The 16,408-nt window shown below is 43.9% G+C and overlaps 1 protein-coding gene across 1 annotated transcript; it reads left to right on the top strand.

Annotated features, from left to right (window-relative positions):
* The first annotated feature begins 5,702 nt into the window (after nucleotides 1-5,702).
* On the top strand, nucleotides 5,703-7,052 carry LOC131023215 (probable inactive DNA (cytosine-5)-methyltransferase DRM3). The gene is made up of 4 exons (XM_057952757.1): nucleotides 5,703-5,822; nucleotides 5,979-6,107; nucleotides 6,292-6,388; nucleotides 6,623-7,052. The coding sequence occupies exons 1-4, from the start codon at nucleotides 5,703-5,705 to the stop codon at nucleotides 6,742-6,744; spliced, it is 468 nt and encodes a 155-aa protein (XP_057808740.1). The 3' UTR covers nucleotides 6,745-7,052.
* The last annotated feature ends 9,356 nt before the right edge of the window (nucleotides 7,053-16,408 follow it).

The following is a 16,408-nucleotide window of genomic DNA, read 5'->3' on the forward strand; positions in this document are numbered from 1 at the left end:
TCGTCAGAGGAATCAGCGAAACCCTCGCTAGAGGAATCAGCGAAGTCCTCGCCAGAGGAGTCAGCGAAATCCTCGCCAGAGGAATCAGCGAAATGATCCCTCTGCTCTGGCAGAGGCGCGATCCCTTTGCTCTGCCATCGACATGATCCCTCTGCTCTGGCAGAGGCGCGATCCCTCGGCTCTGGCAGCGGCATGATCCCTCCGCTCTGGCAGAGGCGCGACCCCTCCGCTCTGGCAGCGGCACGATCCCTCTGCTCTGGCAGAGGCGCGATCCCTCCGCTCTAACAGCGACATGATTTCTCTGCTCTGGCAGAGGAGCGATCCCTCTGCTATGGCAGCGGCATGATCCCTCTGCTCTGGCAGAGGTGCGACCCCTTTGCTCCGGCAGCAGCGCCATAGTAAACATCTCGACACGAAAGTATACAAACTGGATTATAAGCTCACGAAAACCTAGTCAAACATGGGTGACTAGGTCAAACGAAAGTCGCGGAAGATCGTTTCCTAAAAAATCGGAACTGCTAGGGTTTCAAAGAGCATTCCAACAAACCCTAACCCTAGTCGCCTCCTTGCAGGTCCATAACCTATAAATACTACTTCATTAACACTTGGGGGGGAGGCCGTCATGGACATTCAATCTTAGACTCACAATCTCTCAATCTGGTGCTCTCTCCGCTCTTCTGTTCAGCCTCTACGCTCACAACACTCTAGGGATCCGATCGCCCCGCTAGCCCGGACGTCCGTCGTCCCTTATTCCACACCGCTCATTAGCTTTCATTCAACTTCCGGGATATTCCGATTTCCCGGATACATCACTTATTACTACTATTTATTTATTTCGTTACGTTATTTACGCTTACTATTTCTATCAGTTTACTGACTTGAGCGTCAGAGACCCTTCCATCGACACCCCCACCGGTGCTCTTCGGAGGGCTCTAACGTTGCTAGTGGTTTCAGGTTGCTAGTGCCCATTGATCCAGACGTGACTGACGTCGCTTCCGTGATTGTTGGATTCACCCCCTACAATTTGGCGCCCACCGTGGGGCCCTAGCAATCAAGCGAATCAACGCACTTTCCTTAGATCTCTACGAGCATCAATCATGTCTGACGGTTGTGACGAATCTGAAACTCCTGATGCACCCCATGTGGCTACTCAGGCTGACCTAGCCGCCCAGATCGCCACCCGGAACTACATCACTCTTGATCCCATCAAAGGGCGTAGGCAACTCTACGGAGCATGGCTCTACGGAGCACAATCTGGCCCAAGAACTACATTTGGTTTGATCCTCGCCAGATGTAGGTAGAAAACTCTCCGAAGTGCAGCCACCAACCTCAAATCGACATGTCTCAGCCTGTCCCGCGACGTTAGCACCTTGCGAGATACAAGTCACCAATGATGACTCCTCTACACGGACAAGATCAACCTGTATCATTGGAAAGAAACATCATCACAACATGAAATTCAAGACCATTGGTCTCTAGTCATCCAGTTGAACGAACCACCCAGCTTGGAACAATCAACGAGATAGTAAAAAAGTTTGTAAATATTTATCTTTTTTAAAGCTAGAATTAGCCACTTGTTCAAATGTCCACATGGTACTATCCACAGTTGGTCGAAGTCAATACGACCCAAATATAATGAATTCCAACTTGCTTCAATTTCAAATACTTGACTTGGACAATTTAGAGCCAACAACTCTACGATTCCATATTTTGCTGCATGAAAGCATTAAATCAGCTAACACACCAAGATGGGACACAATTCGCCCAAGTCAAAATCACAAGTTGGCCAACATCAGCCACTTCCAACTTGGATCACCAAACAAAATCAAAGTGTCATTTCGATTCTCAGAGATTATCTCACTGCCCATACGGCAATTCATTCCAGCTTGGCAAGATAAATAAAAATGTTAGAACCACATACGAGATGGCACATACGAATCCAGACTGGCTTTGCCTAGATGCAATAAATTCTCCAACATCAATTCCAGGCTGGAAAATTCGAAATGAAAAATAAGAGGACAAGCTGGGAAGTCAGCTTGGAAGTCAAGTCTTAAACGACGCAATGCAAAGAAAAAATAACAAGCAAACAATAACAAAGTCTGTTTTTCGCCTCAAAGAGTCACTCTCCCATCTAAGGACGGTCATCTCCGGTGGTCATCCCGACAAAGTTGCTAGCAAGCTGTTCATGCTCCTTCTTATCAGCCTTCCACTCATTAAATTCATCTATGTATTGTTGGACATCCCAAGTCTTGGGGGGCTGATTTTCTAGTCCGATGCAGCTCACTCCAGCCGACGAGCGTCTTCCAACTTGGCAGACTCCAATTTCTTGACGATTCTATCGGCCTTATCATGTGCCTTATTGACGGCTGTCATCTTGTCTTGCCAATTAGCTTGTTCAGCCCTCAACTCATCAAGCTCTGCCACCATAGCAAGAGTTCTCTCCATGAGGAAGGCAGCTTTCTGCACACTCTACAACAAACACAAAATTGCAACAAGTTGAAAATTAAAAAATTCATGTCAACAAATCTACACTTGAACATACTTACCAAAAAAGTTGATCGAAGAGATCACTAGCAACGTCTCCATCACCCTTCTTTTTCAAGTAATCCCTATCACTTGGGAGTAGTAACTGTTTGGCTACCCCACGGACAGATCCAGGCTGGGAATGTGAAGACACGTTTGAAAATGACAAGTTGATGAAATCGTCCGTCTGATCAGATAAGGTAAGATCGACTTCAGCAAACCTCCTCTTGCAAGCTGGAGCACGAGATGAGTGCGGAACACACATTGTAGCAACATCATCCGTAACCACGCCACCCGAGCTGGCAGCCTTCTTCCTACTCTTGCGGATCACCTCCATGGCAGCGCCCTTTCCAAGCAATAGAGGAACATACAACTTCGACATCCTGTGATCTACATCAAAATGAAAACACTTAGTTATATTGACAACAAGTTGGAATAAGGTAGAATTATTGAATAAGAAATACCTGGAGGAACGCGGCTCTACAAAGAGCTAGCTCGTAAGTTCGCGTCGGTCAAAATATTACAGCAATGACGCTCATCTTCGCTAAAACATAAAACCAATTGGGCCTTTCCGAATCAGATGGAGCTGACGGAGCTGTCGTTTAAGCTTCGTGCAAATAAATAATCCTGTGCCCACAACTAGACTAGCTAGTGATAAGTCCAGAGTCGAATCCACAGGGAACTGAGCAGTAACTTCTCCTGCAAAGGGTGTCACTAAAAGGGTTTTGTTTTCTACAGTGTTCCGACCAAAACGTGGTTATGGGCAGAACGAGTATCCAACCTAAACTGAAATAACAAAGGAGATAAATCAAATAACAAAACAATTCTGACTTGGGTTCGAATCACTAAACATGAATTAACACTCGATTATTGGTGCAAAGATTAATCACTATATTCGCATACCAGTGGTTATAGGCATAAGAATTGTTGTGCCCCTATTGTCACTCGTCACGCACACAACAAACCCCTTGCCCAATCTATCCTTTCAGTTTATGATTCCTTAGAAGGGTCAGCTAATGGAAATCAACTATCCCGGACAACATCCACGCTCTCTGCGATGGCCTATCGCTAGTTGTGCTTTGCCCAGAATGCTTTAAGAATTAGATAGACCCACTTGACTCTTACGCCGATATTTCACAGCAGTCATGGCTCCAACACCAGTTGTACTATTTTGGAGGTCGATGGCAACTCGCCTTATGCCCAAATTATTACTTGCGGTCAGAACTTCCTAGTTAACTAGTGATCAATTAATTAACACTACTACAAAAGTTTACATACATAACAGTGCATAGATAACGGTTTTTTTCAAAAACCGTTGTGTATGAGCGCACTTTTAGGAATAGATAACGGTTTTGGAAAAATCCGTTATCTATATAGTGTTGTCTATATGCATAGATAACGGTTTTTGAAAAACCGTTATGTTTTTGCGTTATCTATTAGTTGCATACATAACGGTATTACAAAACCGTTAAGCCACCATTATCTATGACCATCTTTTATAACGGTTTATTCATAACGTTAAAGAACCGTTATGTATAAGAGTCATTTACAACGGTTTTGGAACCGTTATGTTTGAGCGTATCTAAAAACTGTTATGTATAATTTTTTTTAATTTTTTTAATTATTTTTTTTAATTTTTTTAAAACTTATATTATATTATATCATTTGAAACTTTCTCTCAAATCCCTCCAAGATCGAGCTCTCCTAAAAATTTACACAAAGAACATTCTCTCCCCCTCATCTTTCAAGCTGAGCGGACCAGCTAGGGCTCCGCGGCCGCGGCCGCCGAAGTTCCGGCGAGGAGCGCCGGCCTCGCCCACCTTATCTCTCATTCTTTTGACTCAATTCGGGCATTCACAAACTCACACCACCACCCAATTTCTCAATCTCCGGCGAACGGCAGTGAGGCCGCCGCCACTCTCCCTCAAAATCTCACTTAACCACCGCCTCAATCTGAAAAGGTTCCAGCCGCCACCACCGCCTGTATCTCAAGAGGCGGCGCCGCTCTCTCCTCTAAACCTTAGATCCCTAATTCCTCCGTCTGAAACCCTAGGGCCCCAGATCTAGACTCCACCCTCTCCGGCCTCTGGCATCAATAGTAGCTCCCCGCCGCCGTGCCTGGACTTCCTTGATCCCGAGTCAGACGGCGGCTAAGGGTCACCGGCGACACACTCTTCAATTTCTGAGAATCTGAGATGTCGGAGTTGCTGAAAAATCTGAGAATCTGAGAATCTGAAATTATTGTTGCTGAAAAACCATCAATTTGCAGGCAGGATTCGAGTGTTGTAGTGATGTCGGAGTTGGTTGATTTAGCCACATCAGCCTCCAGGTTAGTTGTACTTCACTTGTTTGCATCAAATAGTCAAATTAGGGATTGATTATTGAGTTTTAGTGATAGTCAAAATTAGTAGAATTTCTTTGATTTTGTTCTTCAATTTCTTTGATAATAAAATTTAGAGATTTGATGCTCTAATTTTGTACTTCCATAATGTTATTTAGATGGACCCTGGAAACAGAGAGGCCTGCATAATTCTATCATGGTTTTAACTTTACACAGATGGAGATGCTATTTTGCTCGACAGTTGTTGGTTTGCCTTTCCTATTGGAATAAATTGAGCATAATGCATATTATCAAGGTGGAGTTTCTTTACTTTCACGGCGTATGTACTTACTCGATCCAATTTGTGCAGCATCCTTATGTGTATGGTGTGCTTGTGTTTGAAGCAATGGCTACATTTATTGGCCAAGTCTCTATTTTATCACTCATTGCCCTTTTTGGGGCGGCCACCACTGCTATGGTACCTTCACATCTACTTCACACAAAGCTATTAAGGGTGGATATGATGATGGACTAAGCATGAATATTTTGATACAACTCTTAAGTTAATTGTTATATTCGTCTCCTGTATTATTCGCTGAGGTTAGCTGACTGCCCAACTGCTTCCTACTTTAGCTAACCATTTTGAATCTTAATTAGCTTCATAGGTACCTATGGTTGCTATGCATGTAGGCGTTTTATACGTAGGTGCAAACAAGGGTGTCTGCAGTTTGTGATCTTGAAGCCCATTTTAGTCATTGTTACATTAATGCTTTATGCGAAAGGGAAATATGAAGATGGAAACTTCAATCCACGACAATCATATCTCTACCTTACCATTATCTATACAATCTCGTACTCGATGGCACTTTATGCGTTGTTGGCCTTGTTTTATGTAGCTTGCAGAGATTTACTTCAGCCATTCAATCCTGTTCCGAACTTCATCATAATCAAATATGTAGTATTTCTTACATACTGGCAGGTAAGCTGTAAGCTCAGTGTAAGCTCAGTATTTCTTACCTATTTTTAAGATGGTGAGTGTCAAAGTTTTGAGCTTTATTTTGTTTCTTTAATGTTCTGTATTTTTCTTCGTATATGTCTGCCTTTTAATTAAAAAAATCTCATGTTCTGTTTGCAGTGTGATGTAGTGGACATTTCAGATGATGAGGATTCCTTTTTGCTGGAAAATGATGCTGGAGTTATACCCAAGGATGAGAATTTGAATTATGATTTACCACCGCCGAAAACATTCTCAATGCCAAGGGAGGTATGATTCTCCTTAATAAAATACAGCAAATTCGTTAAGGATTGGGGAAAATCATGTCTTGGTTAAGTTTAATGCTGAAAGAGTGAGATTGATTCCACTACCGTTGTAGCTTTAGGACTTGAAGGACATGTTTTGCATCTTTTATTTACTGAAGAATTCATCGTCTTCTTTGGCTGCACTGTAGGAGGATGGCGCAAGCTCGTCGGGGACTAATTTAAGATCATCGTTCATTGGAATGGGGTTTGCACCAGCTCTCGTCGACAAAGCAATCAAGGAAAAGGGTTGGTGTAGCTTACTCCTAGACAGTTTTGTGGCTTTTGTAATGTTTGAGTTGATATTAATCTGAGCTTGGCTGTTAACCATTAATTTTCTTTTAGAGAGTCCAAACCATTGTACTGACAATTTCAACTAAATCAAGATTTTGAAATAGTTATCTTTTATGTATTATAGTTACACATCACTATTCGTTTTGAATAATGACACATCAGGAAACTAATATCTACCTTACATTTTAGATGAAGAAAACAGCGAACTGATACTGGAAGCTCTTTTTTCATATGATGTAAGTGTTAATCCTCGCAAGATAAAAGTGATAAACTACCATATTTTCATACTTCTGGATTTTGGGTTAACATGACACACAAGTTTGTCTTTCACCATGCCATATGTAATTTTCCTTTGAATTAGACTGTTGCCCATTTAAACTCAATCATTTGACTTTTTATCCTTACATCTATCATGTTGATAAGTTATGACTGACTGCTGGTATTTCTATGAAAGACTTCTTTCCTTTTGCAGCTTATAATGCTTGAATTAGACATGTTTTTCCCAATTGAAGTTAGCCTTTTCCTTTGACTAGGATGCTGAATTGTGCCATGCATATCAACACAGAATTTAGCCTTTTTTGTTTAACTCTGCGTATGAAGTTATGATGTCCATCCCTAATTGAACAGGCCCTTCAGAAACCAAAGAATGAAATTCTTGATAATAGTTTTTCTGGGGAATGCAGTGATAGTTTAGCTGGATAACCTATCTCGTGTGCCTCATCATAATGAAAAGTGATGCAGGAGAACCAGTAAAGTACATGGGCTGTGGGGACTGCGAGAATCTCAGTAAAGTACATGGGCTATGGTAGCTTGGGATGGCTTGAGGTCAAAAGACAACCAGAGAATCATAGCAGGTTGATTAACTAGTTCTTGAGGACTTGGTGCTGGAAACATTGTATGATAGATTTTTGTTTTAGCTTTAAGGTAGTTGGTATTTTCAATTTTGAATCGGAATATGCAATGATGATGTATACTTGATATTTGGTTCATTTGTATAATAATGTATGAATTTTTTGGATGATATATAATATTGTTATCGTTGATTTTATCATTTTGTCGTTTTATAAAAATTGCAAAATTTAAAAATATACTACAATTATATAAAGTGCAAAAAACTGTTATAAAAGGTGCAAAAAATCGTTATGTATTCTAATTAAAGATAACGGTTAAAATCGTTATAAAAACTGCAAAAATCGTTATAAAAAGTGCAAAATATCGTTATAAAAAGTGCAAAAAACCGTTATGTATTCTATCAAAGATAACGGTTAAAACCGTTATAAAAAGTGCAAAAAGCTGTTAACTATGATAAAAAAAATTAATACATAACGGAAAAATCTTAATACATAACGGTGAAAAACCGTTATGTATTCTATCAAAGATAACGGTTAAAACCGTTATAAAAATTGCAAAAAACTGTTAACTATGATAAAAAAAATAAAAAAAAAATTAATACATAACGGAAAAATCTTAATACATAACGGTGAAAAACCGTTATGTATAACCTTTATAGATAACGGATGCGTACTGTTTTGTATGACGCATCGTACCGTTATCTATGCTACTATACATAACGGTTTTGAAACCGTTGTGTATGACGTATAGAATAGATAACACCACTATACACAATGGTTTTTTTGCTCATAGATAACGGAAAAAATCCGTTATCTATGAGCGTTTTTCTAGTAGTGTAACCAAGTTGTTACAACCTTTTTGGAATCAAACCTAGTGTATCGGGAATATGCTCATATAGTTGTTATGCTCAAATTAGACCTCTCGAATTTATTCATTCATGCTTAGATCATCTTTCCCAAATCAGAATATAAACTTAGCCAACCATAACGTAAATAACACAAACAAAAGATGTAAAGGAAAACATAACTGGAATTGAAATTACTTAAATGAAAATCGAAGTACCTACGGCCGAAAGTGCCGTGCAAAACATAAATAGAAAAGTACGAGATTACGCCCACAGCCTGGGCTAGCTTCAACTCTCAAACAATGCACAACAGAACGGAATTTCAGCACCATTGGCTTGTGAAGCTCGTCGGGTATTTATATGAGTCATTAGGGTACGAAGGCCCAGCCCATTAGGTGCGGCCGGATCCATGCAAGCATGGAGATGCTTATCCCTTTTCAGACCTAATCTTCATGAAGATATGTTTCCTTTTGGATAAGGCGTTGGTTTGGCCTTATCGGTCTCTTTTGGATAGCTGCCGTCTTCCGCTTTTCTCGGACTCCCACTTGCATTCCTTCCTCGCCCGTCTGTTGTGCCTCCGTCTTCTCTTGTCTTCCTTCCTTCTCTTTCCTTCCTTCCTTCTCTTGCCTGCCAGCTCTCGTGCGGTACTTATGGGCATAAGGGATGGTTTTGCCTCCAAAATCCCTTTGCTTCCGGCACATACCTCTTTCACGAGAGGTGACAACACTTTCGACCCCTGGAGTACTCGGAGGATTCTTCTGCTCGGCTGATTCCGCTGCTGGGCTGATTCCTCTGGCAAAGCCGACTTCGCTGCTCTGGCATTTCGAATCCGCTGGCAGCTTGATTTCTCTGGCAAAGCCGACTTTGCTGCTCTGGCACTTTGATTCCGCTGGCCGCTTGATTTCTCTGGCGAAGCCGACTCCGCTGCTCTGGCATTTCGAATCCGCTGGCAGCTTGATTTCTCTGGCAAAGCTGACTCCGCTGCTCTGGCATTTCGAATCCGCTGGCAGCTTGATTTCTCTGGCCCTTTGAATTCTCTGGCACTCCGCTTCTCTGGCATTTCGGCTTCTTTTCCACAAGCTGGTCCTGCCATTGAACTACGCCCTCCCAGGCGACCAAACGACACAAACACAAGGAAAAAGACTCGATCTAGACTTAAAACAAACACAAAAACAGAGCACAAACCTGGGCTCATCACACGCACACACTTTAAACACGATTGTCCTCAAGCGTGCATGCATGATTTTGCCCAAGTACAGACACGGACGAAACAGACACGTAAAACATAAAAGAAAAATGAAAACACACAGCATGCTATACTCTCTCAGTCCAACAGTAAAATGAAGATCAAAAGAAACAACAAGTAGCATGATCAAACAATCAAAAATGCCATCAGTTGAGTCAAGATCGGGTTCTGGGCATTAGGATGTTCCTCCCCTTTCACTCTTTCTCTCAAGTGTTTAGGCTCGTGTTTACACTCCGGACATCTTGATTGGGTTCTGACCATAAGCTTGCCTATCTTCTATTGTCTTCCCCTTTAGTCAAAGCCCTAGGTGCATCTCATTAGGTCTTTCATGGGTTGTAATGTGGCTTAAGGCATAAGGTGAGAATTTTTGGTACGAGGCTAAGGTCATTCTGAACTTCATTCTGGGCAACTGACTTCCCAGATTCTTTTGATCATTGCCTATTCTTGCGGGCTTAAGCACATTTTTTTCTTTATTCTTCCTCTCCTTTTTTTTCTTTTTCTCCTTTTTTTTCTATTATTTCTTTTTCTTTTTCTGGACTTTGTCTGTTTTGGGATTTAGATGTCCCATTTTGCAATTTCTTTGCACTAGTCCTGCCCATCGGATCCACTACACTATCTCCCTTTCTTTTGCCCTTAAGTTCAGTTTTGACCGGGACGGCTCAAATCTAGGCAAATTTATAAGTGAATTCAAAAGAATTATTAAGCTCAAAAGGGGTTGCAAGTGATAGATGTAGGGTTGGTCAGTTTGGCTCAGTGGGCTGAAGAAAGAATTTGCCTAAATCATTCAACACACCTAGACTATGTACACAAGGTTCGACCAAGAATCAAGGCAAGTTCTAGTATCACCCTAAATCAAGATGTCAAAATTCACACAATGAAAGAAAGAATTGTTTTGGGCATAAAGTAGCGATTTTAAAAGCTCAAATCCTCACAAGGTATGCCCAATTCCCTATCCATCGTCCTCAACTACATACGGCACAAGATTTGCATAATCTCACTCACAAAATTGCACTTTCAAATCATCACAACTGAGAAACATCGATTGTACAGCATGCTTGACACAAAACTTTTAAAAAAAACATAAAAAGATACCGGGTCTTCCCTCCCACTCACACACTTTGCCTCAAGGCAAAGGGTGCGAGAACAAGGATTACCCGGTAAAGCAACAACAGACGTCCTGGCCCCCCACACACACACACTTTGCTTTGGGCAAAGTGGGTGTGTAGAGGGGGTCAAGGAAAACGCAAACAAAACAAACAAACAAAACAAAAAATACAAAAACGCAACAAAACAAACTAAAAACTAACATCCTAGGGAGGGTAGAATTCAAGGGACAGGTGCAGGTGGGTACCTGAACCCTTGATGCTTGAAAAAGGCCAGAAGGGCCTTCTGGGTCGCTGCCAGTGCTTTCTGGGTCTCCACAATAAGGGACTCGATTCTGTCCAGCTGACTCTCCTCTTCCTCCTCTGACTCTGACTCCTCCACCTTTTCCTTTCCTTTTCCCATAGCGGGGCTTTGGCCTTCGGCCGCTGAAAATTCCCTCTCGTCCGGATTGATAAATTTGGGCACACCCCGATCTATTCTGACATCCTTCATGCGGATCAGGGCTTCGATGTTCAGCTTCTCCGCCTCAATTTTGGTGTTCCCCTCCTCGATCTCAATCTCATTCGCCTTGGCAAAAGCGGTGGTGAACTGAATGCAGGAAAGCTTCTGATTAGGCTTGCTGATGATGGAATCGATGTGCTCGATCAGAAAAGCTCCAAAGTTGAGCCTCACCCCGCTGTGCATTGCCCAAAGGATGTAGAGATCCTTTTTGGACATAGCATTTCCGCTGTCAATTTTGCCGAAGAAGGAGTACGAGAGAATGCGATGGCAAACCCTCAGGGCTGAGTCGCGAATCCTATGCCCTTTTACCTTCTGGGTTCTGAACTGGCCTCCATCGCCGATCTCTGCCCACATGACATCCCACTCTTGTGTAGTGAAGGTGGGGATTCCTCTCTTCGCTTCCTTGTAGTCCTTCTTCTGCAGGTCCTTCAGTTCCGCCATTCCTAAGTTGAGGTTGAGTTCATTTACGGACATATCTCTGACTTCTCCCTTCATGGAAAAGCTCATGCCCAAAGGTCCACAGGCTTGGTTGATGTCCACCTGTACCGATTCAAATACTTCCCTGATCACCTCCTCGTATGCGTGCCCTGGCCACTCCAGAAACACCTTCCAGCCAATGTTCTTGAAGTACTCTTTCACCTTGTCTACTATGCCCAAGGGTTCCAATGCGTCCATGTCTGGGATCTTGGGCACAGCGATCCCTCTCTTCGCTGTCTTCTTCTTGCTCCTCGATGTTGATGCCGGCTCTCCCTTTATCATTCGGATCGGGGTTGGGTTGATCACTTTCTTCCTCTTCTTCGCCGGATTTTCCTCTTGCTCTTCGCCGGACTCCCCTTCCTCGCTCTGCATCACCGAACCCGAGGGCTCGTTTCTTTCGTTGGATGATTCTTCGGCCGGCGTGGCTGATTTCTCGGCCGCCGATTTCTTCCTCTTCGGAGCAGTGGGGGTGCACTTCTTTTTGGATGGCTCTTCCTCGCCTTCCTTCTCCTTTTCCGGTATCGCCTTGCCTTCTCCTTCAGCTGCATGCTGGTCTCTGGCACCGAGAGTAGGGACGTCTATCTCCGCCGTGAGTTGCTCAATGGCATGTTCGTCCACCGGCGAGGGGCTCTCGGTTTGCGGTAGGGTTCTGGATGAGGGGGTAGGTGTAGTGTCCATCGGAAGTGGTTTTTGGCGTGGGTTCTTTTTCGAAGCTTTTGGTTTTGACGGTGGGGGGCTTTCTCCGGTGAGATCGATTTCGGTTCCTTGGGGTATTCCTCGGAGTTTGTTTTTGGGTCTGGTGGATACCATGGCGGCTGGGTTGTGGTTTTGTATTCGAAAGGCCGAGAAAGGGGGTGGTGATTATGGGAAGTTGGATAGTTAGGGTAGTGACGTCGTGGTAGGGGTTTTAGGGTTTTGGGGGTGTAGGGGCTGACAACTGTCACTTGATGTGACGTGCGTCAGGCGGTTTCAGCCGCATTTTGCCCGAGAGCCCCCTTCTGCCCTGGAATCAATGCTTCTCCAATCGACTGCTCTTTGCCCATAACTGCTCCCCTGTATCTGCAAAACAAATTCAAACTTCCGCGAAGGCGGGAAACTCAAACTCGCCCACAGCTGTGGGCATAACCGGGTTCCTAGGCAAACAAAAAACGAAAGCGAAACAAAACTAAAAGAAAATAAACTAAACGAAAATACCAGGTTACCTCCTGGCCAGTGCCCTATTTATCGTCCTGGGCATGACGTGATACCTTCCAATTAATCCGAGGTGCTTGTGGCTGGGTCGAGATCCAGTTCCTCCCCAGCGTCGGGCTTATGCCCATAATAGGCTTTCAGCCTTTGTCCATTCACCTTGAACACTTTCCCAGATTTTGGATTTCCGATCTCAACAGCTCCATTTGGGAATTGGGTTTTCACCACAAATGGGCCGGTCCACTTGGTACTCAGCTTTCCTTGTGCAAATTTGAATCGTGTTTGGTACAGGAGAACCTCTTGCCCAAAGCTGAATTGCTTGTTTTTGATCAAGGCATCGTGGCTCTTTTTCATTCTTTCCTTGTAGAGAACAGCATTGTCGTACGCCTCTCTCTTGATTTCTTTGAGCTCTTGGATCTCTAGCTTCCTTGCTTGCCCTGCCTTGTCCCAATCATAGTTCACTTTATTCACTGCCCAGAAGGCCTTGTGCTCCAATTCCACCGGTAAATGACACCTCTTGCCATACACCATTCGATATGGTGACATCCCGAATGGAGTTTTGTATGCAGTTCGATATGCCCATAAGACATCTTCCAGCTTAAGACTCCAGTCCTTCCCTGTGGGGCCAACGGTCTTTCGCAAAATCGTTTTGATTATGCGATTTGAGAGTTCGGCCTATCCATTGGCTTGTGGGTGATAGGCTGTCGAGACCCGATGTTGGACTCTATACTTTCTGCACAGGTTTTCAACCGAGAAATTGCAGAAGTGGGATCCTTGGTCGCTGATGATTGCTCTGGGCACACCAAACCTGCAAAAAATGTTAGTCTTCAAGAAATTCACCACTACCTTTGAGTCATTCGTCGGGGATGCTTTTGCCTTCACCCACTTGGAGACATAATCCACCAAAAGTAGGATGTACAAGTTTCCTCTTGAGTTGGGAAGGGGTCCCATGAAGTCCATTCCCCAAATGTCAAAAATCTCTACGGGCATAATGGGCATCATGGGCATTTCATTCCTCCTGGTTATGTTTCCTTCTCGCTGGCATTGTGGGCAATTCTTGCAGATGGTGTGGCTGTCCTTAAAGATTGTTGGCCAATAAAAACCACACTCCAGAACCTTGGATGCAGTCCTCTTATGCCCAAAGTGTCCCCCACACTCCTTTGAATGACAAAATTCTAGGATGCTTCTTTGCTCATCTTGTGGGATACATCTCCGAAGCACTTGGTCCCCGCATTGCTTCCACATATACGGTTCATCCCAAACATATTCTCTGCTGTCTTTGGCCAATTTTTTCTTCTGGGCATAAGTGTATCCAGGGGGTACATATCCAGAACATAGGTAATTGCTCAAATCTGCGTACCATGGATCTTCCCTTCTTCCTTGGGCATAGAACAGTTGTTCATCCGGGAACATCTCCTTGATTGGTTCCCCTTCTTCCTTCCTCACGATCCTGCTTAGATGATCGGCCACTTGGTTTTGTGCTCCAGCCTTGTCCTTTATTTCCACGTCGAATTCTTGTAGAAGTAGAACCCATCGGATCAGCCTAGGCTTAGACTACTTTTTGGCCAGAAGGTATTTCAGGGCCGCATGATCAGTGTAGACTGTGGTCTTTCCTCCAAGCAGGTAAGACCTGAATTTTTCAAAGGCGAACACCACTGCCAACATCTCCTTCTCAGTCGTTGAATAATTGACTTGGGCTCCGTTCAGTGTCTTCGAGGCATAATAGATGACGTGACTCTCCTTCCCCCGCTTTTGCCCAAGAACTGCCCCTATGGAATATCCACTGGCGTCGCACATCACCTCAAAGGGCATACCCCAATCAGGGGGTTGTATTATGGGTGCAGATATCAGATTGTTCTTCAAGATCTGGAAAGCCTCCTTACAATCCTCATCAAAATTCCACTCCACTTCGTTTTGTAGCAACCTTGTCATAGGTTGGGCAATCTTTGCAAAATCCTTCACGAACCTCCTGTAGAATCCAGCATGCCCAAGGAATCCTCGTAACTGCTTGATGTTCGTTGGATATGGTAGCTTGGCTATGATTTCAATTTTCGCTTTGTCCACCTCTATTCCTCTGCTTGATATCACATGTCCGAGCACGATCCCTTCTTTGACCATAAAGTGGCACTTCTCATAGTTCAACACCAAACTCTTGTCAACGCACCTTTTTAGCACCTTCTCCAGATTAGCTAGGCATGAGTCGAAGGTTTGCCCATACACCGTGAAATCATCCATGAAGACTTCGATGCAATTCTCAAGGAGATCCGTGAATATGCTCATCATGCATCTTTGGAATGTGCCCGGGGCGTTGCATAGCCCAAATGGCATCCTCCGGTAGGCAAACGTCCCAAAAGGGCAAGTGAATGTCGTTTTGCCTTGGTCCTCCTCCGCGACCCAAATCTGCATATAGCCCGAGTATCCATCCAGAAAGAAAAAATATTGATTCCCCGCAAGTCTTTCTAGCATCTCATCGATGAAAGGCAAAGGGAAGTGATCCTTCCGTGTCTTCTGGTTGAGCTTGCGGTAATCAATACACACCCTCCAGCCAATTTGCAACCTTGTGGCAATCAATTCTCGGAATTCATTTTCCACCACTTGTATGCCCGACTTCTTGGGCACAACGTGTACTGGGCTTACCCACCTACTATCGGATACTGGGTATATTATGCCCAAATCCAACAGTTTGAGTATCTCTTTCATCACGACTTCCTTCATGGCTGGATTGAGCTTTCTCTGGGGGTCCCGGACTGGGACTGCATCTTCCTCTAGTAATATGCGGTGCATGCATACAGTAGGGCTTATGCCCTTAATGTCGGCTAGGGTCCATCCAATTGCTTCCTTGTACTTCCCCAAAGTCATCTTGACTTTGTTCTCGTCTTCGAGTGTCAACTCTGAATTGATGATTATGGGCAAAGTGTCGTCTTCGCCCAAGAAAATATACTTGAGGTGTTTGGACAAAGACTTCAGCTCGAGCTTGGGTGCCTTTTGGATTGATGGAACAAGTCGGTCTTCTTCCTTCAGGGTGGGGATTTTCAGTGCCTCAGTGTGGTTGACCTCTTCGCTCCACGCGTTAAGTACCTTCACCGCCTCTTGCAAATGCTCCTCTTGCAAATCCTCCTCGGTTATGCCATTCTGGATTATAGTGTCATATGGCTCCTTGAATGCTGTTCTGGGCAAAACCTCTTCAACAACCTTCTCGATCATGCCGACACTTTTCACCATCTCTGTATCGGCTGGATGTTTCATGGCATTGTATATGTTGAAGGTCACCGTTTCCCCTTCTAACTGACATGTTAGCTTGCCCGTATCACAATCAATGCGAGTACTCCTGGCAGTCTTTAGAAATGGTCTGCCCAGAAGCATGACCGGATCTCGTGCTTTTGACCTCCCCATGTCTAGAATGTAAAAGTCCGCTGGAAAAATGAGTTCCTCTACTTTGACCAGAACGTCTTCCAATATCCCCTCTGGGTAGACATTTGATCTATCTGCCAGTTGGATCACCACTCGGGTAGGCTTCAGCGGTCCTATCTCCAGGTCCTGGTACATGGATAAGGGCATGACGTTGATGGATGCCCCTAAATCGAGCATTGCCTTTTCCACCTTCATGGTTCCTATTACACATGGAATGTAGAACATGCCAGGATCTCCACATTTTATGGGCATATCTCGTTGTAAGACTGCAGACACGGATTCGCCCACTTGAAATTTTGCATCATCCGTGTATTTGACCTTCCGAGTGCAGAGTTCTTTGAGAAATTTTGCA

The sequence above is a fragment of the Salvia miltiorrhiza genome, chromosome 4 (assembly GCF_028751815.1).
Source record: "Salvia miltiorrhiza cultivar Shanhuang (shh) chromosome 4, IMPLAD_Smil_shh, whole genome shotgun sequence".
NCBI lineage: Eukaryota > Viridiplantae > Streptophyta > Magnoliopsida > Lamiales > Lamiaceae > Salvia > Salvia miltiorrhiza.